This window comes from Antrostomus carolinensis, unplaced genomic scaffold, assembly GCF_000700745.2.
Source record: "Antrostomus carolinensis isolate BGI_N321 unplaced genomic scaffold, ASM70074v2 scaffold19679, whole genome shotgun sequence".
NCBI lineage: Eukaryota > Metazoa > Chordata > Aves > Caprimulgiformes > Caprimulgidae > Antrostomus > Antrostomus carolinensis.
In genome coordinates, this window is record NW_010338083.1 from 575 (window position 1) to 25,266 (window position 24,692).

General features: G+C 48.0%; 1 protein-coding gene across 1 annotated transcript; it reads right to left on the reverse strand.

Annotated features, from left to right (window-relative positions):
• Positions 1-10,379: 10,379 nt before the first annotated feature.
• LOC104530714 (MOB kinase activator 3C) lies at positions 10,380-22,953 on the reverse strand. Its single transcript, XM_010175395.1, has 3 exons — positions 22,533-22,953; positions 13,411-13,613; positions 10,380-10,409 (listed from the first exon to the last, which is right to left on the reverse strand). The coding sequence occupies exons 1-3, from the start codon at positions 22,951-22,953 to the stop codon at positions 10,380-10,382; spliced, it is 654 nt and encodes a 217-aa protein (XP_010173697.1).
• Positions 22,954-24,692: the final 1,739 nt, after the last annotated feature.

Here is a 24,692-nt window from a genome sequence, read left to right on the forward strand (position 1 = left end):
CCTGTTCCAGTGCCTCACCACCCTCTGGGTGAAAAATTTCCTCCTAATATCTGACCTAAATCTTCCCTATCTTAGTTTTGGATCAGCCAGTGATTTTTCACAGATTTCCCATTTGGAAACGGGATCAACTTGGTGCTGGCATATCTCAGCAGTCACTCGGGTGACAAGGGGACAGTGTCCTGTGCCTTTGCCTTTGGAGCAGCATAACTACAGCGGAGGGGTTGGCCGACATTCAGTAAGCCAGGTGCACCTTCAAGCAGGCCAGCCTAAGAACGTAAGGAAAATGTAAAGGAATAACATCCAAGAGCTAGGGATAAACCTAGGGAGGCACAGCATGAAAACCCTACTGTGGGACCAAGCGTCAGAGGGACTCTGAGAAAGAAGGCAGTGCTGTACACCTGACTTGCTGCTTCTCCTAACGTCTCTGTATCCCAGCCTCCCTTGCTGCTACTCTCTTAGGGATAAATCACAGTCTTTCCATGTTAGGATGTATTTTCATATTTTTTCCCATGGTTTCTTGAATAATTTAGGCAGCAGCCTTATTTGCTGCAGCTACTTCCTTACCTCCCCAGAACTACTGCCCCTTTTATCTGTCAGTGAAAGACAAGTCTCCTCCTCTATGGTCAATACAGCTACAGGAGGGGAGCAGCAGTGTAAGGACAGTGGGGCAAAGACAAACATGTTACTCCAATATTTATTTAAATCTTTTCAAATAATTACTATTGAATGGGGCTTTTAATTTTGCCAGCTTTATCCCTTTTTAGGTTGATTATATTGCCTGCAAATATACTTGACTGGAAAAACACTCAAGTCTTCTTCTCAGTGGAGACACAAAGCACCAGCTCTGCACAAGAGGTCCAAGAGAAAAAAGGATCACTAATAGCAGAAATCTTGCTTTGGAGTTTGCAGCTGTGTCCCTTTTAGTTTTACATAGAGAAGCTCTGATCTAATCAGGCATTAAAAAGGCTCGGGAAGAGACAGTTGTCAGTGCTATTTCCCACCATAAGGCTGAGCAGAGAGGTGGATTCATTTGCAGAGAAGTATCCCTGTCAAGAAAGAGCTCTTTTCCATATCAGCTCTGACATTTTATAAGGTCATTTGCAGTTTGGGTGACATTTCAGTCCTCCACTCATTGTAGTAAACTAGAGGAAAATATGTAAACTTGATAAATTTAGAGTTTGTATTAAAAAAAAAAAGAGTAGACTGAAATCAAGAACAACGAGATCTCCTATGAGGTACTACTCCCTAGCTCATTTGTGATGTAGTATCTTCTCCATAAGGATTTCAAACATCAGTAGAGATACTAGCTTTGCTGGGAAGCAGGAGATGTTCATGCCTAGAGATTGTAAGCTTTGCTGCACTTGCTGCGTGTGCAGTTTTGCTGCACTGTGTGGCTACAGATATCAGATAGATAATGGGTACCTTGAAGCGGAACCTGAACATGCCTGGAAAAATCAAAGCAAATTGCAAGTTGCCAAGTTAGCAGGACTCTTAACAGTCACCATGTAGACTTTCTAACTCATTTTATTTTGCATTTTGCCAAGATCTGGGATTTGCACACAGTCTGTTACCACATTTCAACTGGGAGATGTAGCTGTCACATGGCAAAGAGATAACATCCCTTCCCACCCTCAGAGCACCAGAAGCCATCTCCAGGTTGTCATGGAGGGCGAGCAACCTCTTTTCATTATACTGGCCCGAAATTTTCAACTCTGCTGCCACGTGCAAGGTCAATAACTTGTTGATAACAGCATTTTTAACCCAAAGCTGTTCAATCCTGCTACTGGTGGTTATTGTTAAAATGGCTCAAGAGAAACACCAAATCCAGCTTGGTTAGTGAATTACAGCTTTAACCCTTGAACATCCCAGCACTGTATGGTTTCAGTCTGGACATGCAGCCTGGTACCCACAATTCTCAAAGCCACAAGCTCAGCAAATCTAAGGCAAGTTAAGACACGCTACCTGCTCTTGCTGTCTTCTCTGCCAAGGGGCCAGGAAGATGCAAACCACAGTTTGAGAGAGCTGCCAATTTCTCACCTGGGTTCAAAGAAAACAGCCCAGAAGCAGAGCAGTGCCTGAGACAGCTGAAGCCTGCAGGTCCCAGGACAAGATGGGAGAACTGAACGTCAATGGTGACTTTGTGGTATCCTCTCCTGGGATGAAAGCATGCGTTGTTCTTTCCACCAAGCTGGCATGGGAGAACATGTCCTACAAACAGCAGAAGCATTGAAACCTGGTTTTCTAGGGATGCAGTCATGTGCACGTGTTGCTGCAGTGCTCTGATGTCTAACAAGGTGCAAGACTACGTGAATATTTCTCCACAGCAAAGCCACTTCCAGCAGCTCTTCCCAACATGAATCCCTGGGGTCCCATCCAGGTTGAGGATGCTTCTGTTTCCCTCTCCCCTCAGGGAAGGCATTAGTAGTCTTCAGTCTCCATTAGCTGCCCACCTATTTCCACAATAATTTGAAACCTTTTATCCTTGAAGGGATCAGGACTTATATCTGAACATGTTCCCATGTATATGTCCACCTGAACAGAAATAAAGGTTAGTGTTGGAGAGTAGCTCAAAGCCTTGCAGGCACATTCGGACTCTCAATATTTAGGACTGTATCAGTTCAGAGCAGATCATCTCAAACTTTTGTAACCTGGTTTCATATTGAATTCATCATGGTTTTTAATTCCCATCCATTGCTTCTTGTTACACCTTTCTCTGCTGGGTTGAAGGGCTCTTATACCACAAAGCATCTTCTGCCTGTGAAAGTAGGTATCCGTTCTCAAAGCAAGATGTATATACTTGAACCCTTCCTGTTTTCTGTCCCTTTTGTTACTTGCAAGATAACCCAGCTGCACAACACACTTAACCAGAGGGCAAATCTTAAGTTTCAATCTAGCCTGTTATACAGCAGGAGAAAAAAAAAAGTATTTTGGTTTTCATTGAGTTGTTTTTAATAGAATAGGCATGGCATTTCTAGGAAATGGTTATGCTAATATTTCAGGTCTAAGTCCCATGAGAAAGGAAGAAAAAAGCATCTCCTCCAACAGTATAATTGGTTTATTAACCACAGTAAAATAAGTTGCTCTTCCACATTACTTTTCCTTTTATTTTTTAATAGCTTTTCAAGTACATGTCTGCTTTTTACCCATAGAGAACACAGCAGAGAAGGTAAGGAGCCATCTATGCCAGCTGTTGGGCAAATAAGAAGTAATTACCAAACCTAGTTTTGATTTAGCAGTGTTACAACCGTATCACAGTACTTTGGCCTATGTTTTACTACTAAAATTATTTCAAGCCAAGACTAGAATTATTCCTCTCTTATCTGTTCACAGTCAAGCACCTAAATCTACATTTAAGCACTTGCAATCTAGTCTAGTCTGATTCCCAAGACACAGAGCATGTACTGTTCCCTCTGCTGTTCAAGGAATTTGTACGGGCTCAGTTTCTCTGAAAATTATACTTCTCATTTAGGTAATTAAACCCAGAGACAGGCTTATGCAATCACATTGCCACACACAAGTTTCTCTGTCATTCTTCTGTTGTGAATGTTCCTTCCCCCCAAAAAAAGAAAGAGAAAGTGCTGTTTCTTTCAGGAAACCTTGTGATTCATGTGTAGCACTATGGATAGAGTGAGATATCTCTGCCCCTAGAGACCATATTTCTGTGTACCCCTAAAAAAAAAATTTAAAAAAGCTATTCACAACAGGGGTCAAGGAGAGGTTCTCAAAGTGGGCATTAAAAGTGCCTGCATGGATGTTTGTGAATGCCAAGGTGAAACCTGCTTCTCCTGTAGCCAGACCCATGGGCAGTACTCACATCATTGCACAGTGCCACCCCCCTGCCAATTGGGACAGAGATCCTGAGCTGACTATTTAATGGAAAGCCCAAGTAACATGGTACCTGGAAAAGTGTGTTCTGCTGGAGACCAACAAACCAAACCTGCTGGAAACAAGCAGAAAAATGCTTGTGTCCACTGTACAAGCTGATCATGAGAAGCTGTTACTGCAGACCCCTAAACTCCCCCATCTACCTCAAACAGCTGTTCAGCAGCAGTGCAGTGACTTGGAATCACAGAATGGTTGGAGTTGGAAGGGACCTTAAAGATCATCCAGTTCCAACTGCCCTGCTGAGGACAGGGCTGCCAACCACCCGATCAGGCTGCCCAGGGCCTCATCCAGCCTGGCCTTAAATGCTTCCAGGGATGGGGCATCCACAACTTCTCAGAGCAACCTGTTCCAGTGCCTCACCACCCTCTGGGTGAAAAATTTCCTCCTAATAGATAACCTAAATTCTCCTCTCTCTTAGTTTAAAACCATATCCCCTTGTCCTGGACTTCTGCCAGTCCAGATGGCTTTTCATCTTCAGTGGCTCCTCACCTTTTTGCCCGATTCCGCAGGACCCATTACAAATTCTTCCAGTCTGTTTCCTACAGTGTCCTGCTTAGGAGAGCAAGAGGAAATGCAGACCATGTGCTATCCCAGATGCGAGGCCCCTGGACAGCCACTGGAGACACATGGGGCTGTGTCCAAGTAGTCTGACTTGAGTGTTACAACTTGGTATTGATTATTTAGGTGGTGCCTATGCCATCATGGTCAACACAACACGGACAAGAGGGGTGAGATCTGGTGTTGTTACGCATGGTGTTTTGATGGCAAATTCTCATTTAAATGAACAGAGCTAAGCTGTCTCATGCCCTTGGGTTCCTGGGGATGTTAACTGGATGATTAACAGCCTCTTTGGACAAAGTTCTGGACACCACAGTATCATTCTGTGGCACTGTGCATGCTACATCTATCTGTGCTGTCTAGAGGTTTAGGCAGTATTTGTACATGGATAAAACAAAAGCCTTGGAGCCAGGGATGAGCAGAACTCTCAGAAAGTCCATTTGACAAGTGAGGTTTGGTATCCTCAGCTACCCAACTGGGTTCCTCAGACATGAGAGATGCTGCTGTATGAGTGGTCTGTACCAAAGTGGGAGGCTCTGAGTCTTCTGTTATGTGCTTGTGCAGGAGAAGGGGCTTTTTTAATCCTACGATTGCTGTGGGCTGGTTACAAGATAGTATAATGTGTCTGTGAGTTTTAATGAATTTGGAAGCCATGGCACAAAAAGGGTGTCTTGGGGAAGAAATTGTTGTAACTGCTAGGAACAGAAGTGGGAAGATGATTTTCTTTCTGAGTGGCAACATTATCAAATGTAGCATCCCAGTTTCATTTCAGTGCATTCCTGTTCTACTTAGGTATTTATTTTTGCATCAGAGAGCAGTAGTAATGAGCAGATTGCAAAGTCAAGCAAGAAGGACTTAGACAAGATGATGGGGCTGCTGCTTCCAGCACAGAGGAGATGTTAGCTGAGTTCCCAACAAGGCCAGTTATGGGTTATGGAAGCAATTCAAGGACTGAAAGAAAGCAAGTCCTTAGAAATGAGCACAGGCACCAAAACAGCCAAACATTTTGCCACAGCATTAGAAATCAAGGCCTTCCATAACACTATCTCCACCTATATGTAGCTACCAAAACCAGCACATCCACCTTGCTAGGTGAGGCTGGGACTGAGACCTTGTGTACATCTCAGTTCTTACTGCCTCTGGCGCACATAAGTGTGGAGAATCCAGGCACTACTGGAAAACTGCAAGATGAGTAAGACCCAAGGGAGTGAGACCATGAGTGCAGTGCTGGTCCTGGCCTCCAGCCCAGGATGCCTACAGCAAGTTGCCCTGAGACTGCTGGCTCTTACATGTGCTCACCTGACAGGCACATGAACAGATGGCAAAATGCTTACCTCACTGCGTGGTTAGGGCATAGCCCAAAGCAATTGGTAACTGGCCCAATGGATATAAAACATTAAATGACAAAGGAGAGGCCTGTTCCAGTATGTCAGCACCCAGGTGGTACAGCTTCATTAAAGTTCATAATGAAATAGCTGCTGGAGCAGCTACCCAAGTGGCACTGCTCCTTCTAACACAGGCTGTAGAGTCATACAAGTGAAGAATCCTGAAAATATGGAACCTCTTCCTCCCCCTCATGATTATTGTTCCCAGCAGGAGGATGTCAAATGCACACCACCACTTGCTGAGTATGAAGCAACCCGCACCCCAGCAACCAGAACCTGGACCCAACTGTTCTGCAAGAGAAGCCTCAGGGTGTCTGCAAAGTCCCAAACTTCCTTCAAGTTTTCCACCAAAACACATGATTTGGGAGAACAAGTAACAGATACTTTTAAGAAGCAGTAGTCATGGAGCTGCTGGACTCACTTAGGATCCAGTGGGTTTCATCTGATCTATCCCAGTTATCCTTGTTGCTGCTGAAGAATCTGTGGCTGTCCCCAGCAGTGAGCCAGCTTGGATGGGGCAGTCAGAATGTGGCCAGCATTGAGTGACTACACAGGTAGTGAGTCTTGCCCTATAGATGGCAGATGCCATCACCTGGTATCCTAAAAAATATCAGAGAAGCATGCCTTAATAGAGCTGAATGGCCTGTGTTTGACTGAGACCTTAAACTTCAAGAAATTTGCAGGCAGACCATGCTTTTATGCTTATTTCCCCCCCCCCCCCCCACAACCCCTCTACAGAAACAGACTCTCTCGTGTAGCGACCTCATTTGCTGTTGCTATGTTCTGCATCTGTGCAGACATGCAGTAGTCCCCCACACACCACTGGCATTTCAGCTCTGACTCAGGGTCTCTTTTCAGCAGGGAGCTGAATGCCACGCTCTTGCTTTGAGGTTTTCTTGACAGTTATGAGTCATTTGTCCTTCCCTGACCTGCATGAGGGAATCTGGCCAACTGAGCTGTGCTAGCAAAGCCATCAGCCTTCAGAAAGTAAAAGCTGCACACATTCAAGAGAAGCACTCTTGCCTCTAGTTTTGAAACTCTCTGCTAGAATCAGCATCTTCCCCCACCTTCAAGAAAGCAATCAAGGAATGGATGTAGTGTTATTAACCCATCTCATCCCTTTCTGATCCCAAGTGGATTCATTATCATCTCCCAGCTTGGAGAGATAATTTTAACAGTTGGAAACAACAGCTTCTCCTTGGCTCTTTTTCCTTTCTTCCCAAGTTTTCTCTTCCACTTTACAAGTTTCACCAAAAGAGCAGGAATATCTCAGACCAGATCGTGTCTTGGTTATTGTGACCATTCACCCAGGACTGTCCAGCCTTAGCATAGGCACGCTTAAACCCAGGAGCTCCCACTCAGACCAAACCTCCACAACTACTCCATGGCCCAAGCCCACTAGGCTGCCAGGGTAGGTCAGCCTTGAACCCCGCCTATGCCTGGGCAAGGGCAGTATGCTTCACTGACCAAGCCCAAGTCCTCTCCACGTCCCATCCCCATGGCACTGGGACAGGAACCATTATGCTTCACAAACCCTTTTTTCCCCCATCCAAGGCTAATTCTCCAGGGTCTGCAGACATTGCATAGCACAGCATCTCTCCTGTACCAGTCTCTGTCTGACCCAGTGAGTGATGCCACAGCCTTTTGTTCGGTCCCAAAGGACACAGAGAAGGCTGTGGCTGCAGAGAAGGAAAATAAAATCCTGGCAGTAGCACATCTCCCCTTCTTCAGGAGAACCCAGGGATTTTACAAAGAGCCAAAAGAGTCCCAGGGACCTGGCAGCCAGATGAGCAGATGCGTTGTTTGGAGAGCTGGGGCTAACAAGAGCTACGTGCATATTTAATGCATCCCAGGGTTCCTGACTGCTTTCAAATTGCACAGGGATGTTTGTTGAAGCTCTGGAGATGTTGAAGCCTCATAGACACAACTCAGCCTTCTGAAAGGAGAAGAAGTTTGACTTAGATACTTATCTCAGTGCTTCTGCTTCATAAACATCTCTGCTGCGCTCAGGCATTACCACTCCAGGCTGGGAAGCACTCAGGCTCAGTGTCTTGGAGAGAGACAGAAAGACCTTTCAGGCAGTGGTGGTCCTACAGAGATCCATTGCTGCTTCATTACTATGACTATAAATGTGGTAGCAATTCAGCCAAGAGGCCTCAGATACCCTGGTAAGGAGCACAGCTCACTCTGCCCTCCACCCATGAGGCTTGGACCCTCAGGCATATGTTTAAAAACAAAGTACCCTCCCCTTTTGTAATGCATAGAGCATAATTACCTGGTGGAACTCATCGCCACAGGACAATGTGGAGGACAAAAATATGAGCAGGTTTCTGTGCATGGGCCTTATTTAAACCAGGTCTTGTTAAACTGAGGATGGCCAACGTTTCCTCTCCGGCTATCTGTTCACTGGCTGCCACCCTCTTAAGTTTTTTTTATCTCTTGTCTAATTTGAACCCCCCCAAGCCACAAATTGTGGTTGTCAGTCACTATCTCACTGTCTTCAACTGTTGAGAAAAGACTGACTCTGTCATCTTTGTACCTCACCTTGAAGTAGCTGTAGACTGCTATCAGTTCATCCCTTAGACCCCACTGTTGAGACAGCTTCTCCATAAATCTCAACCTTACCAGCTTCCAGAGGGTCCGGTGCATTGAGTCCACCCAGGCCTCACTCCTCAAGAATGCAGAAGGTTCCCAATAGACCTGTTGTCATCTCCTGCCTCTGCACCACACAGTGATTTGTTCCTGCTGTTCCTGACTGCAAGAAGAGGCTGCAAGACCTAGGAACCACACACCTTTGGAAAAAGTAGTGAGCAAAACTCACCACTGTGCATCACTGGAAAAATACCTTCAGGTGGGATACTGGTGAAAAGTCTGCAAGGGCGGGATGCAGACCAGCAGCATTAGCCCATGTCAAGCCACTTTCTGAGATGCAAGGTGGGGTCTCAACACAGCACTGAGATTCATCAGTGCTGCAACTCGCAGGGGAAATGCACTCTTTAAGTCATCCTGGGTGCTTTTTCATGATGCCTGTTCTTCCTACAGATGAATCAGGGAAGAATGAAGGACACCAGGCCTATTAATGTCTCTTTAATTAGTAACAGAACAAAAATGTTTGGACTTTTACTGATTATTTTACACAGAAAATACAGGAATGATGTATCAGGTGGTTTTGTGTCCATTTTGCTCTGTTTTATTTCCATGTAAAAATATACATCTGGTACACAGGATTAAAAAAAAATAGATTTTCACATCAAAATAAGTGCTCTGAGCACTAAAAATTCACTTGTGCACTTTAATGTTGGCCTAAATATTTACATTTTCTAGTCACTTCCCCTCCCTACCCCAAAAATGGGCAAACCCCAGATTATAAATATCAGCTGTGTCTAGTATACAAAACTTTCATAGAAAACATAACATGGTGTGGCTCAGACAATTTGATTTTAACTCCTCAAAAGCAGTAAAAAAAAATCAAAACCCAACTTCCAACTCTTGTCAAAAGAAAAATGGCACAGAGAACACAACACTCATTATCAGGCACTGCAAGCAGAAGGGGTAGAAATTTTGAGGTGTGACACTTTTCAGGGGAATAATGGCACAGACCAGGTAGCAATAGCATGCTGTCAAAAGGTCAAAAAGGTTGAAGAAGGACTGATCTTGCCTTTTTGGAAGAACAGCCGAGATCAGATGTCTCTTAAAGTCCTTCTCCACCTGATTCACTGTGCTGTAGGCTTGGATAATGGAAAACCAAGAATTTCTACAGCCAGCATCTGCTGGTCTTGAGCTGACAAGATGTCAGGAAATGAAGTGGCCTAGTTCACCTCTTCAGTCATGGGGCCACCTTCCTTTTAGTCCAAGTGGTGGTGGATGTATCTCAGAACATCATGAAGTCCCCTTTGCTGAGCATGAAAAATCCCTTGGGGGGGAAAAAGGGTCCCTTGGGGAGAAAAAGGGTCCCTTTGGTAAAGCATGAATTAGGGCAGAAGGAGAGATATTTGTAACTCATGGATAAAACAGTACATCAGCAACTAACCACATGAAGACAATTGGGACCCAATGTCACCAGCTTTGCAGAGGACATCTCAGGTGTTCCCACAAACCCACTGCATGTAGGAAGGTAACAGGCATTACTCAATAGCCAAGGTCATGCCTGCTCACAGGACAGGAATCACTAATAAAGCATTTGGAGATCAGTGTAGCTGAGGACAAAACAAGAGGAAAGGTAGCTGAAGGGGTGTTATCAGACATGGGACTGAGTCATAGAAACCAGAGTGTGCAAAAGTCAACCAAACTTGCCTCATTCTCCAGTAAGTCAGTGGCTTTCTATGACAGGAGGCATACATCAGAGACCGGGATCTATTAAAAAGAAAATCTGTCTGGAGAAGTTTGGCAAGCTTAGGATTCAGCCCTGGCCTGAAGAGGCTCTTCTGCAGTCTTCATAGATCAGTGAGTTGAAATGCCCAGAGCAGGTCCTTGGGAAGAGGTCTCCCACCACAGCATGTCTTGTTCCGTCAGGCTCCGAATGAGCCAGCTGAGTTCACCTGCCAAAATGCTTCAGTGGCAGATTCGTTCTGTCATTTCTTTCTGCATTGAAGAGGAAGAGAAAAGAAATTAACAGTAAGTGCAAAAGACAGGTTTTAGTAGAGTGACATGTCAGGCAGTTTGGTAGGTGTCCAAAAACAACCCAAGGACGCTCTCGAGGAGTGTTTCTCTATTTCCCATGCCAACCCTCTTGGGAACTGCTCCGCCTCAGCAGCTCCCTCCTGGCAGCCTCCTCGGTCTCTGTGGCACAAGGTGATTCTGGCTGTGCCCTAGCTTTGCAAGCAGTCCAAGGAAAGAGCATTGGCTGAGATGTTGAAAGATGCAGGTCCTGGTCCTGACTCAGCCGTGGAGCAGCCAGACAAGGCAGTGCCATCCTCAGAGCCTCTGCTTGCAGCTGCCTCAGGAGACAGGACACAGAGCGGCTCCTGGGAGCCAGCGGTTCTCACTCCAGGAGGTGACAACAGCTCATCCAAAGGACCTGTGGTTTTGACAAGAGATCCCACAGTCACACTGCAGTGTGAATGAGTGCCAATAACAGAGGGCCATGGGAAACCTCCTGCAAGAACAAGCTCTGTTTAGGCTAACAGACTTTTCTGTAGCCAGGATGGCATCATGCCAGCTGCATTAGGAAGGTGTCCAGCTTTCAGATGGTGGAAGGTGGTATTTTTTCCTTGCCTTAAGGAGCTCAACTAATAGCTTGTAAATCATGTCCATTACTGCAGCGAGGAAAGTCTGTGATTCCCTCTGGCTTATCAGGTTCCATGGCCTATGACTCTGCATGTGCACACAGACTCCCTCACACACTCCAGAGAAAGGTTTGCACATTAAAATGTACTCCCCAAGTAGATCTGAAGTAGAACTGGTCTGTGGAGAAGGAAGGATGCAACTCTGCAAAAACACCTAGGAAAGTAGGATGACCCTTAAGCAACCCTATAAAAGGCCCTTTAGTGATATAACCAAGGGGGACAGAAGCTGAAATCTCAGCTCTTCATCGCTGAGAGCTTCGTTTTTAAAATCCATTGGGGGGGGTGGCAAAGAGAGGGCTTCTCTGTAGGATTAACATGCAAAATCACTTGAGCACAGAACCCTGCCATGAAATGAAAAGCCAACGCTCTGCCACAAAATCACATTGTAAACGGGAAGTGTTTGCAAACATTTCGGAAGGAGAAAGAAGAAGGGGGTGAGAAGACTGTGAATATCCTCTTACAACAGCATCCAGCCCACCCCACTAACACAGAACCACATACACAAAAACAGCCTTGAACAGGATGGGTTGGGGTGGGCAGTAGACTGTCAAGATGCTGCTGGCCCCAAATGTCCAAGGCATTCATCACCCTCTGGAAATCCCCACAGCTCTGCCTTGGTGTGTAACCAGCTGGACCTCTGCCAGCACTGCTGTGCAGCACCATGACCTGCCCTTGGCAAGGAAACAAGTGCACAGTTTCTCTCTGCCCCCACATTTCTTGATTTAAGAGAGTGAATCACTGCTTGTCACTAGTTCTGTCTGTACAAAGGATCTATCTCATTCTCGGCTCCTAAGATTTGCTGCTAAGAAATCACTTCCCAGAGAAGTTTGACGAAAGGGAAATTGAGGTAGCAAAAGGAGACTCAGCCAGAGGCAGGCGTAGAAACCAAGAACTCCTTCATTCCACAATCTCTCTAATTTTTCTAAGCTGTATGGACCTAACAGGAAATTTTCTGGCTGGGGAGGTGCTTTTTTTTCTTTCCTCTTATTCCTAGTTGTCAAAACAGGGGCTCCTCTGTAGAAAGTCCACATTTGGGAAGCTCCAACTGTAATACAGCACTTAGACCTACTGTCCTGCTCCCAATGTGCTCCGTCCACATGCTTGGTGGCCTTCCATAGTCACATGCAGGGAGTTCATCTCATCCCTACTGAGAGATTACCGCCTTTCCACAAATCTTGAGAACTTGTGAAAACTACTTGCCAAGCTACAGCCTCCCTGGGGCATCAGCATGGCCAGAAGGACCACTTTCAGTTTTTGAAAGTTGTTCATAAGTTGCTGCAACTTGTTGCTTCCTCCTCAACTCAGCACTGCATCCTGGACACAGCCATCCTCTGGTTGCAGGACACTCTCATACACACCTACAGCAAGTCATCACTTTGGGGAAGGAGGTCTCCTGCATGGTTGGGTCTGCTGTAGGGCTCACATGCCAGGCAATGGGCACACCAAGAAATGAGACACAGATAGACCAGAGGGAAATGTGTCTCATTTCCTTGTAGTTTAACCCTGGTTGCATCACATGGGAAAATCTGTTCATTTTAGATTCATCCAGACCCATAAATCATCTCCTGTTGCATGTGAGTCACTGGCATTGCAAACCAGTTTAGCAATGTCAGCCTCTGCTTTGGCTATTAGGTGCTAATTAGTTATATTAGCAAGCATCAGTCAAAGGAGATGACACCATTATGGGCTGTATATCAATGCTAAAGAAGTTTGTCATGAGGAGCAGAGGTGAGGAAAACTAACAGAGGACACAGTGATGCAAAGCTGCCATTTTCAGGAGCTGAGGACCTCTGTGATGATGTAGGTCACAATCAAACTATATGAAGTAATTAATGTAGATGCTGTTGTCATTCAAGTCTCCCCTGATTAGATCAGTGTCCCTCCATCCCCCTCAAACCACGATCAGAGCAGACAGGCAGTAAACTGAGACAAACGAAAGCAGAGAAGGAGTAAAAGCGTGTAGCACTCGGGGGCAGGAGCATCCCCGATACTCCTCAACAGGCAGCTCAACAAGGATACTCTTCAACAGGCAGCTCATGCTGGGACTTTTCTCAGCACTTTTGTCTCTCTGGGATCAGATCCTCATGCTCTGTGCTGCTGCATACGGTCTTTTCTGCAACCCAGCCCTTATTGTATGGATAAGCACATGGATGTGCTTCTGAAGCAGGTTGGCTGAAAGGTTACAGAGAGGGTGACTATACTGCTTAGAGTCCAGCTCACACCTGAATTTACCAGTGCTGCATTCAGCCCACACCTTGCTTACCCCCTCCACGTCTCAGTCCCTGGGGCATCCTTACCAAAGGCTCCAGCTCCCGATGGTCAACGAGGCTGAACTCCCTGATGAAGTAGTAAAAGTGCTTGTAGCAGGTGTTGACGTGAGCCTCAGCACCCATATTGATGATGCTGTCAAAGTGGTGGATGTAGACATGGACAAAGACACGGAAGAGGCGGGTGAGGATCTTAGTGCAAACTTGCTGGAACTGCTTGGGGAAGGGAACACCTGCAAAGCAAAAGCAAGTTGGAAGCCATTTGACCATTATTAAAAAAACCAAACCAGCTACAGTTTCCCTGTCCCTGCTGTGTTTAACAGGCAACCATGGGTGATGAGGAAAGACTCCCTTGGCTAATATCAAGGGTGACAGCTACACCAGGGCAAGGTGCCATCTAGCTCACCCCACATACTTCCTCGTGGCCAGAAATTTCACACAGGCATGGTCTGAAGATTTGGGGAACTTCCCTAAGAGAAAATTAGGGAGGACACATCTCTTCGTGTTTGGCTCTATCCAAAGCAATCTTCCCTCTCTCCTTGCCTTTCCCCTGCAAGCTTGTGCAGGCACAGTGTAAATCAATTTGTATTTACCCAGGTTCATGAACAAAATTAAACCCCCTCCCAGCAGGAAAGAAACCTTCCCTGGACCTCTGAATTAAAAACATGGTTCATACTGTTCTTCCTCCACACACCCTCAAACATCACTTCTAATGCATCAACACAAACAGGTGAGGTTTCTACCTTTTTTCCTGATCCTTGTTTCAAACAAATGTCTCATTAAAAAAGGAAGAAAACTGCCCACCTTAGCGATGCTTCAGTTGTAATTGCTTTGTACCTGTATGATGCTCCCTCTTGAGATATCCTCCCAGGTTGTTAAGGAATGGGACCCACCACACATTGATCTATACTTTTAGCCTTGTCCCACACAAGGACACCAATTTCATACTCTGCATTTCCATCCTTGTCTAAATACACTGTGGTCACAATGAGAATCTCAGAGGTGTGATACAGTCGGTGTTAGCTAGCTTAGGGTAAACCTCTACAAGAAACATGGCTTTGAAACACTGAACATATTTTCTGGGAGGTGGAAAATGAAACAACTAGAATTTGTTTTTCTGAATCTTCTTCCTCTCCCCTGAGCAATTAAATATAAATTTGCAAAGAACAAAATAAAAACCTCCCTTCCCACAGTTGTACCAGCCTCTTCCCTCAGCTTCTTACTAATGCAGCACATAACCTCTTAAAAATCTTTCAAAATAATCTCCACTCAACCATGGCCAGCTCACACATTTTGTGCTGTGGAAAGCATCGTTAAATCTCTTCGCTAAAAGAATTAAAAATGGTAATTTTCTCTTTGAATCTTCCTCATCAGACTCACTAGGCAATTAAACTATTTTTCCCAAAGGCTCCTGGCAGTTTTGTTTCCCAGCAGCAGTGCCATGACCATCTCCTGCATGGGTGGCAAAGAGCAAAGGATCTGTCTCTCCAACGTCACGCGTGGAGCCCATGTTTTGGCCGGGGTTCAGGAGGTGCTGGGTTCAGTATTGCAGCACTCGTCACAGAACATGATCTTTGGCCTAAAACAGCGTGACCCTCAGCCCAGCCTCACTTCGCTTCGTGTGCAGCATGGGTGCGGTGGGCAGGGCAGAAGTGCATGTGCTCATGCCATGGGTGGATGTCCCACCGCTTGCAGGAAGACACATATCTCAGCTCAGCATCATACGAACACAGAGAGGTGGTTTTGAGACTGATTCATGGCCGCTGCTCTGCATAGCCACAAGCACGCTGCAGCCCTAGGGCTGCTCCTGCAGCAGGGACCTCGGCATGACCTGTTTCACTGCCAGCTCTAGCAGATCCTGTTAGGACTTTCTGTGAAAGGTGTTCACATCTGGCAAAGTACAACCAGACTCTGCCCATGCCAGCAGCTTAGAGATGGTACCAGAGATCTGCTTCTGCCCTGCACTCTTGACTGTGGAACTCTCCTTGCCTGCCAGTCTGGTAAGGGGAGGGATTGGAGAGAGATCTCTAGGTTTCCTTGAAGTCAGGAGGGACACAGTGCTTTATTAACGGCTTCATTTAAGCTTTTTGCACTGAGTGAGAATTTGCTGAGCAAATAAAAGCTGTAATCACCCAGCTAGGGACTCTGACGTGCCATTAGGGTGGCCCCTGCAGACCAGCTTTGAAGAACCAGTCAAGAAACTTTTTTAATAAAGAAAAATTCATCACGCTAAGTAGTTTCTGGTCAATGCATGTTGCCTGGCCCCAGCTGGGGAATACACACTGTTCTGAACAGCCTGTCTCCCTGGGACCAGAGGCGAGCAGTCGCTGCTGGGAACTCAGCAAGGTGCCAGCAGGAAGACAGCAAGGCATTTGTTGCCTCCAGTTTGTCACCCGTCCCACTTGCCTAGTGCCTCCTCCAGTCAAAGCAGGCAGCAAGGAAGAAAACAGAGCTGACCAGTCACCGGCAGTTTATCACCAAATTGTGAAGAGTGATAGTGAAGGAAAGCAGCAAACCTCAACCCAGTCCTGAGCTGAGAAGGAAATAAGATCAGACAGTGAACAGCAGATCAAAAGGATCTCAGACTTTCAGGGCTGATAGCATCTATGGTCCAGATACCGCTGTTAGATGAGCCACCTCCAGAGCTGGCAGATGGTGACAAGTGGCTTTCCGCTGCTTTTGTCCTAAGGATAGCCAGGAACCATCCTGTCCTATAAATCAGTTACCAGCAAGTCTTCATGGACATGCTGGCAGCTAAGAGACTTAGAGGAGAGATACCTCCAGCTATATCCTGGTTTCTCCAAAAGCAGCTCGTGCATCAGGAAACAGAGATTTAGCATAAATATAGAATCACCTGGGTTGAAAGGGACCTTTAAAGGTCATCTAGTCCAAATCTCATGTCCGTCAGCAACTACGGGAGCTACTGAGCTATCCTGTACCTAATGATGGCTGGAAAGATATCACTAAGCTGCCAGGACCTACAGGTACCCTTCTGGGCTACCCTACCATTGTCCTTTCACTTGAACACAGCAGCAGCAGCAGCTCCAGAGAGGTGAAGCTGGGCTGCTCTTCTTTGTGTCCATCACAAGGTGTCAGTGTGCAACCATCCCCTCCAGACACGGCCAAGCTGTAGTGGTTCTGGCACTCACCGATGGACTTCTACAGGTCACACCTGGCCCTACCATGTCACAACACCTTCACCCACCATGGTCCTTTGGGTCCAGAGATCACTGGGGTCTGGCTCTGGCTCCTTCTCCCTGCATCACCCCTCTCGCTTGCCCACATGCCTGGGGAAGAACGGGCAGCCCCAGCAGCACAGGGGACAATCCAGGGTCCTGCTTCCTCTCCCCATGCTGCAGCCACATCTGTGCCTCCTGTGCCAGGACCCTCAATACAGGCTATGGATGCTCGACTGGACCCTGCGTTGATCACAGCACTTCCCTGCGGGAAGGAAGCAGGGCGGATATCTGGGAAGCAGGGTTCCTCCACCAGCAGCAGTCTTTCCTCGCTGCCGATCTCCAGTGACTTGGCAAGCAACCCACGGCACAGCCCCCAGCAGGCACTAGCCACACCACCGAGGAACTGGAGAAATTCCCCATCCCCTTGCCCAGAGCCGAAAGGAAAGGGCTCTCCAGTAAAGGCTGCATCTGACCAACCCGGGGAGAGCAGCAGAAAGATCCCTCATAGATACAGCTTGCCCTGGGTCACAGCTGCTGGCCCAGCGGATGTCCAGCAGAAAACGCATGTGACATCCTCTCCAGCACAGGAGGGGACACAGTGAGAGCAGCCTGTGCCTCCTCCCTGCAGCCAGGCACGCACTGCAGCCAGCACATCCCAGCAAGGGGAAAGCCCTGGGACAGGGATCTCGGCACTGGCCACGCACCTCTCCTGCCCTTGCAGATGTTTAGCTTTAAACTGAGCAGCCAGGCCCCCGCACCTTCACGTCGGAGCTGTCCTGCCTGCTAGGAGGGGTCACCGCGACCAGGCATGCAGGGAGCAATGGGGCCCATTCCCCAGGCGTGCGGGGCAGCGGGCTGCTCCCACCGTGACTCCCACCTCCCTGCCAGGCTGGCCAGGCAGATCACCGCTACAGCCAGCGGCAGAGAGACCCCATTAGTGGCCAATGAGCTGATAAGTGGCACTTGGGAAGGGGGCAGTGGTGGCCCTTGCTTGGGTGACTTTCACCATCTCTGAGGTGGTGGCATGAACCAGCCGGAGTAGCAGCTTGGTGAGAATAAGGGATGAGGCTGGTGGGACTGACTCTGCACAGCTGAGATGATCCATTAGCAGGGGTGTAGCAGGCCAGGGGAAAGTCAGGATGGAGCCCCAAATTTTGATAAACCACCCTGGCAGTGTGATGTTTCTTGGCTTTGCTTCACCCTCCCCAGCCCTACACACACCCACGGCAACCTGGCAACACCATCCCAGCATGTCCCACTGATGCTGGTCCCAGCTTGCCCCAGGGAACAGCAGAACACCACAAAACCCATCTGGGCTGATTTAAAGGCGCTGAAATGATATTTACATTTAAATTACTGGTGCTCACCATCCAGGAACCTCGGAGGAAGCAGCAGCAAACCCACAACCTAGACCCCCCCTGACTCTTCTAGCATGACAAGGAGGGGACCACGGGTGCAATGTGAGCTCACTCAGCTACCAGGAAAAACGTGTGTACAAAGGTCACCTCTTTTTCTGCACCCATGATCACAGGCATGTGCTACCCAGACCATGCAGACAGACCAGACAGACGGTCACTAGGAGCATCGGCAGTTCCAGGGCAGAAACACAGCCCAATCCCAAGAGAAGTGGAGCAGAGCAGCCATCCACGGCAGCGGAAAAGGCAGAACCTTATGCTCCAAGCCAGGGCAAAAGCTCCAAGTACAGCAGGTACAATTTCACCCACTGCAATGCAGCCAGAGCGCTGGTGTGACTCACAGCCCTGAAATGAATTAGCACCTTCAGTTTATCTTGGATGTTTTGCTTGAAAACCCCAAGATGTGATTTAATGCTCCAAGAAATCTGTTTTCCTCACTCTTCGCCGATTTCTTCAAAACATAAGGAAACCATATGGGATCATGTGTAAAAGGAAATGAAAATGAGAGGTAACAAAGTGCCTGCGCTTACGGTAAGGGACTGAAAATGGCTCTTGGATCTTTCCTGCCATCTCTCCCATCCCTAAGCCTCGTGCTCCAGCCAATTTAATTTTTTCATGATGAATCAGTACTGGGAAGCTATTTTGTTTCTTGGCAATTGTATTTTTTTTTTCTCTGCAAAAGCAGTAACTCAGTAACTCAATGAACTACGTGATGAATTATTGTTGTTATTATTTCTCAATTCCATTTTGGCCACTGTGGTGTTCAATGATTCATTTTTTTCCTAAAAATAAAGCTCCATTTAAAACTAATGGCATGATGGCAGCTGCAAGCTGGTGTGGTGTTAATTTTGGAAGAAGACAGGCAGAATAAAAAAGACAAATCACGTACAAAATTGCCAGCTGAGAGAATGGCAATAATTAGCTGAATTCTGAACATTTTTCTCCTGTTCTTATGGGGAGAAAGTTTCAGATAATTTTTGCACCAAGTTTTATCTGGTTTTTTTATAATTGTTTTGGGACCACACTTGAATGGTAGAGTGTGAGTTTTGAAAAGCTTTCCAAGAACTCTTCTAAAATCTCCTGTGACTGATGCTCTTTAGAGTCACAGCCACATTTGGCAGAGAGCACAGGGTGTTTCCAGCGCTGGGTCTGGTCCAAACCCTGCGTCTGCACTGATTTAATAATGGAGAGGTTTCAGCAGCTGCGACGGTGCTGATCTAGGATGCCTGGTATTGTGTGACCTGTATCCTGCTGCTGGGCTGACCAGTGCAGATGCAGCCAACTGCCATGGGCCCTGCAAATCCCATCCACCCAGCAAACCCCATCCACCCAGCCCTCCTCCCCAGCATGCTACCGCCCAGCAGCAGCTCCCTAAAACCAAGCACCACGGGGCAGAATGATGACCAGGAGGAGCTAATATTTTCCAGGTGGTAATTTGTTCACGTGGCCACTCACTGAAGAAATCTATTAATATAGTTTTACCAGCTGGTAAAAATACACCTGTAGAATCATTTATTCTTCCCCTTGCATGGGAACAATGCTTATTCTCCATTTAAATGTATTTTTCAGGACAGCTACGTTGGTTGGAAGAGTGGAAACAGAGCACTAGCACATGCAAACTGACACGGGTCGTCTGGGAAAGCTGCTGCTGCTGTAGATTTATAGCGATCAGATTGGCACAGCTCACCCCATGCAGGGATTTGTCTCATCTTGACTGGCAGACAAACAAGTTTCCGCTCCAGAGGAAGGATTATACAGCAAAGCCTTTAAGTGGGACCAAGCTCTGCAGCAGGGTGGATTTCCCTGGGGATGGGGAAGATGCAGTATCTCCCCCTAACTTGGAAGCAGCCCCCCCAGCCCAATTAAACCACCATAGGGATTTTCTCCTGGTGCAAGCATCCAAGGGCTGCGGTCCTGTTGGTTAACTCTGCCAGGTCACAAACTGTCTGCTGGCGTTGGGCTCCCTTGCTGCTGTTTCAGATGTTGGCTGCCCCTCCAGCCTCACTGTAGAGCTGACACAAGCTCTGCATCATGCAGTTTGGCTAAACCAAAAGTGTTTGTCACCCGGGTCACTCTGCTCTCCTCCCATCTCTACAGCTCTGACACATGCTGAAGGACCAGATGCTTTAGTGGTGCAAATCAGGCCAGCTCTGCTCTGGTCACTGGAATTGTGCTCATTTACTCCAGCCAAGGTCTCTCCCATGATGCCAAAGGATCCTGGGAGCCCACAAGCCAGTGAACCATCTCTGCCTATTTCCAGCTGAGCCTCTCACCCCAAGGTGAAGGATTTCCCCACTCTGACCCATTAAATACCTCCCCCTTAACTGTCAGGAGAGCCATGACCGAGTGAGCCCTGCTGAATCACACAGTGCTTCAGGCTTTGTAGCTTTTGGATGGAGAGGGATGCTGAGGTTAGCCTCAGGCAACGTTAGCAAATTTGGGGAACATTTGCTATTCCTAAAAAAAGAAATCTGTTTTGTCTGCGGTCAGGTGGCCTCAGCCAGGGAAATCTTTGTGCTGGGACAGTTTTGTTGCACATGGCAAAGAGGGGCCAGGAGGGAAAGCTGAGATGCACACAGCTCATGAGATGCCCGCAGAGATGGTGGTCCGCTGTGCCAGTGGACCTCTCCAGTGTGAGCAGGAGTGGAACAAACCTTCACACTAAATCCCATCTCTACTACTAATATTGAAGAGCCTCATCTCAACCCCAGAGCATGACATTTATTTTCCCTTCCCATTGTCAGACTTTTCCCCCTCCTTAAAACACTCACATCTCCCCTACATCCTCTCAGTCCCCTATTCCTCTTGCCCTCTGTCTTTTCCCAAAGGGCTGCCTCTTTAGGAGGGAGGCTGAACATTTTCCATTTGCTCACTCGGCCACTGTCCCCAAGCCCCACGTCCCTCCCCACAGCACGTCCCCCAGCTTCCCCCATCATCTGGTGCAGTGATGAGGAACAACACGTCAGGAACAGGCAGATGTGACATTTCCCTTCAGCCAAACACCTCCATCTTCTGAAATGCCAGAGCTGCTGAGCAATTACCCGGTGCACAAGGCAGGCCAGTGAAAGGCAGTTAATTGGGGACATACTGATGACAAAGTGCCACCGGCTCCCTCCTCCCCCTGCCAACAACAACAGCCTTTCACACATTTTAAATTGTGATCTCAGGCTACGTTCCCTTTCTCATGTGCAAGGCCAGAAGTACCAAAACATCAAAACATGCCAGCAAGGGGACTGAAGTCACTCAGGGACATGAGGGTCGTTTCCACCCCCAGAAAAGGGGCTTGGAAGAGGGACCCTGGGAATGGCTTTGGAAGGGAAAAATAAAACAGGTTTGCACTACAATCGCCTGCAGCCAGCCTTGATCTCACCCAGAACGACCCCCATGCCAAAATGAAAGAAGTGGAAAGCAGAAGGAAGGAAAAGTGCCAGAGATGGGGTGAAAACCAGCAGGGCCAAAAAAGCCACACGGCCAGATGCTACAGCACAGCCAAACAAGGCTACAGCCAGTAGTGCCAGCCAGTAATTCCACACAGACCATTTTCTTCAATGTTGCCCAGTGTATTAATTAAACTCCTGAGCCTAAACTGCACTGATATCACACAGCTCTGTCAGCTGTGCTGCTTGGGAAAACAAAAAAGGTCAAGAAGACTCACAAAGCCAGGTGGTTCCACTCGAAGCTCCTTAAATCTTCTTTTACATTCAAGCAGCTTTGCATTTCATCTGAAAAGCAACCACTGCAAGGTGCCATCTGAGGCTCTGGCAGCCCCACTACCCAATGCATCAGCTCCAACCCTTGAACTCATCTCTTCAAACTACAAGAAAGCAGCTAAGTAGCAGGGCTAATATCAGCCCCACAGCTGCCAAGCACTGCGGGTCAGCAGCAGAGGAGTTAGTTTGCAAGCTGTGTTGCCTTTGGCAGTTGCTGCAAGTTCCTGAGGTCAAACTTTTTGAAGGGAGGCATCGTACATGCTGGGGGATGGCAGCTAGAAAGGCCAGATCCTGGGTCAGGCATCTCTGCTTGGGTTATGCCTCAGCTAAATAGCAAGATGTGATGTATAATCAGGGCAGAGATGAATTAGCAGAGAGGGAAAGGAGCTGAGAAGTGGAGCAGCAAAGTGGGACAAGGGTTAGACCTTGGGACCATGAACCTACCTGGAAAACCAGAAAGAAATGGAGTCGGTTAGTCAAGAGAAGAGCACGCTGCAGGGATGTGGTGGTCACCTCTAACCAGCCCTGTCGCACAGTTCCTTGAGGAAGGACAAGGGAGCTGATGACCTACCAGCACACATTTCTCACAGTCACAGAATACATGGAAAAAGTTCGAGCACAGAAAAGAACAACATTTTCCACATCCCCTAGGAGCCGGATGAGGAATTCCAAGCTCTGTTTGTAGCAAGGGGATGTGTGACAGACACTGAAGAACACCTGTAACAGGAAAGGCTGCGATCCTTGGGATGGCAAAGTTCAGCAATACCAACCCTGAGGTGCACCAGTGGCTTGGGAACCTGCACCAGTTACAATCCCAGCCTTCCCGCAAAGAACCAGAGCACACTCACCTATCCTGGTGGGGAAGATGTCCTCATTGTTAATGAGCATCTCGATCCAGTCCATCAGCATACACATGTATTGCGGGGCCGACAGCTTGGTTGGCTTCTTGTATTTGCTATCGTCCTGCCACCTGTACTCATACTTGAGCCCCCCTGACATGATGGGGCAACTCTTCTCCGTGCAGTACTCCGACATGGTGCCGTAGATGAGGTTGATGCGGTTGAAGAAGTCCACCACATGCACGGCGATCCAGTCGTTGATGCTCTCACCAGGAGGCAGCTGCACCACTGCTTTCAGGTCCAGCCCGGACTTGAGGGAGGCCTGGGCTTTCTTGTACAGCTCGAAGCGTTGGGTGCCTGGCTCAAACTTCTTCCGAGGACGAAACGTTTTGTCTTTGTTGAAGACTTGCTTGAGACACAATGCCATCATGGGCAGGGCCGGCCAGGGTGAGGGCAGAGGCTCAGCGCAGTGTGAAACTCAAGGCTATGGTCTTCACAGGTGGAGGTTTCTGGGAGGAGAAAGAGACATTTTGGTCACCTATGAAGGCAGTTGCAGGCCTGGGCATGCTTGCAGTGATGAATTCAGACCAGGATGATGGCTGGCCCCCCTGCTGTAGCAGCACATGAGGACAGAGATTTGGAGTGAGCTCCTGGCCCTTCTACACTCACCAAGGTGACCTGGAGCAGCTGCTGCCACCTCACACAGCAGCTCCCAGCACTGGAAGGGGTGAGCACTGCTCATGCAAAGCTCGATGGCAGACAGAGCCCTTCCTCCCTCCTGAGCACACTGGGAGCTCATCGGGCTCCAGCCAGCCTCTTACCTCCAGGGCTTTTATCAATATCTCCTGCGATAAAGGGAGAGCCATGATATCAGCAGAGCTCAGCAGCCTGGACAGTCCCAACCTGCTGGCCCTTTCCCTTCCAGCAAAGGGAAGTGTCTCTTTCCCAGGGATTTCTCAGTACAGATAACCCCTGACCCTGCTGCAGCGGCTGGCAAGTGATGTCCCGGGGACTTCGCTGTGACCGCAGCTGCCTGCTGGTTCACACAGCCCCAGCGCCGAGATCAATGGGAAAAGGGGGGATTATTTTTATTGTTCTGCCCCATGTGTTTGTTCTACAGAACAAAAACCCGCGTCCAAAGAAGGGAAGCAGCAGCCCAGCACAGCAACGCGACGTGCCAGGATGCGGCCGGCTCTCCAGGCGCACACACAATGCACAGAGCAGTTGGGGTGGCGAGACGATGCTGCCGGTGACTCGGTCTGGAAGTCACAGCTCAGCAAAGCGCTGAGCTCACCCCTTCCTGCCCGAGGGCAGCAGCACACGAGGGCTGTGGTATTTCTCTTTTTATCCTTTTCCTCCCTGAAGCTCCAGTGGAAATCCCATCTGCTCCAGGCTGTCTGGGACAGGCTGAAATACGCCTGTGCATTTAGTTACCTGCGCTCATCAGTAGTGTTAATGTGATATAAAGACTTCCCTGTGCTAAATGCTTTTCTGAGGCTTAGGGAAGAGATAGTCCTCCAACTCCTGAGATAGTCTCCCCCTGAAAGGAGGAGATGGAGAAAGAGTTAAAAAAAAAAAGGAAGAAGATGATTCGCGGAAAGGGGAAGTGACTTACCCAAAGTCTTGAGCAGGACAGAATGGTGCCCAAGCCAAACCTGGATGCACGTTCATCATTAAAAAGACAGCTTTCAGCAAAAAGCCTGCTATGTAAACTCTGTTTTCTAAACTTAGTCCTGAGCCACAGGCAGATCCTATTTTGCCCAGCAGAGACCAGCTAAATATCTTGCAAGGGAATCTCCATGCCCCCATGGGGGCATCCCTGGGCAGCAGCAGGACCTAGTGATCACCCCAACCATCGACAGAATCATAGAATGTTGTGAGTTGGGTAGGACCTACAAGGATCATTGAGTCCAACTCCTGTCCCTGCACAGGACAATCCCAAGATTCAGACCATGTGTCTGAGAGCCTTGTCCAAATGTTTCTAGAAAATTGTCAGGCTTGGTGCCACGACCACCTCCCTGGGGAACCTGTTCCAGTGCTCCACCACCCTCTAGGTGAAGAACTTTTTCCTCATGTCCAACCTAAACATCCCCTGGCACATCTTCCTGCCATCTGCCCTGTGGGGATCTCTACACCACAGCCAGCATGTGGTTGCAAGGGAAAAACCCT

Bases quoted from the DNA above. Each gene is read 5' to 3' on its own strand.
- LOC104530714 (XM_010175395.1), bottom strand. From the start codon at position 22,953: ATGATGGCATTGTGTCTCAAGCAAGTCTTCAACAAAGACAAAACGTTT. The intron at 13,614-22,532 runs GTGAGTGTGCTC...TTTGCTTTGCAG, and splicing joins CATCTTCCCCACCAGGATAG to GTGTTCCCTTCCCCAAGCAG. The intron at 10,410-13,410 runs GTAAGGATGCCC...TCTTCAATGCAG, and splicing joins ATCGGGAGCTGGAGCCTTTG to AAAGAAATGACAGAACGAAT.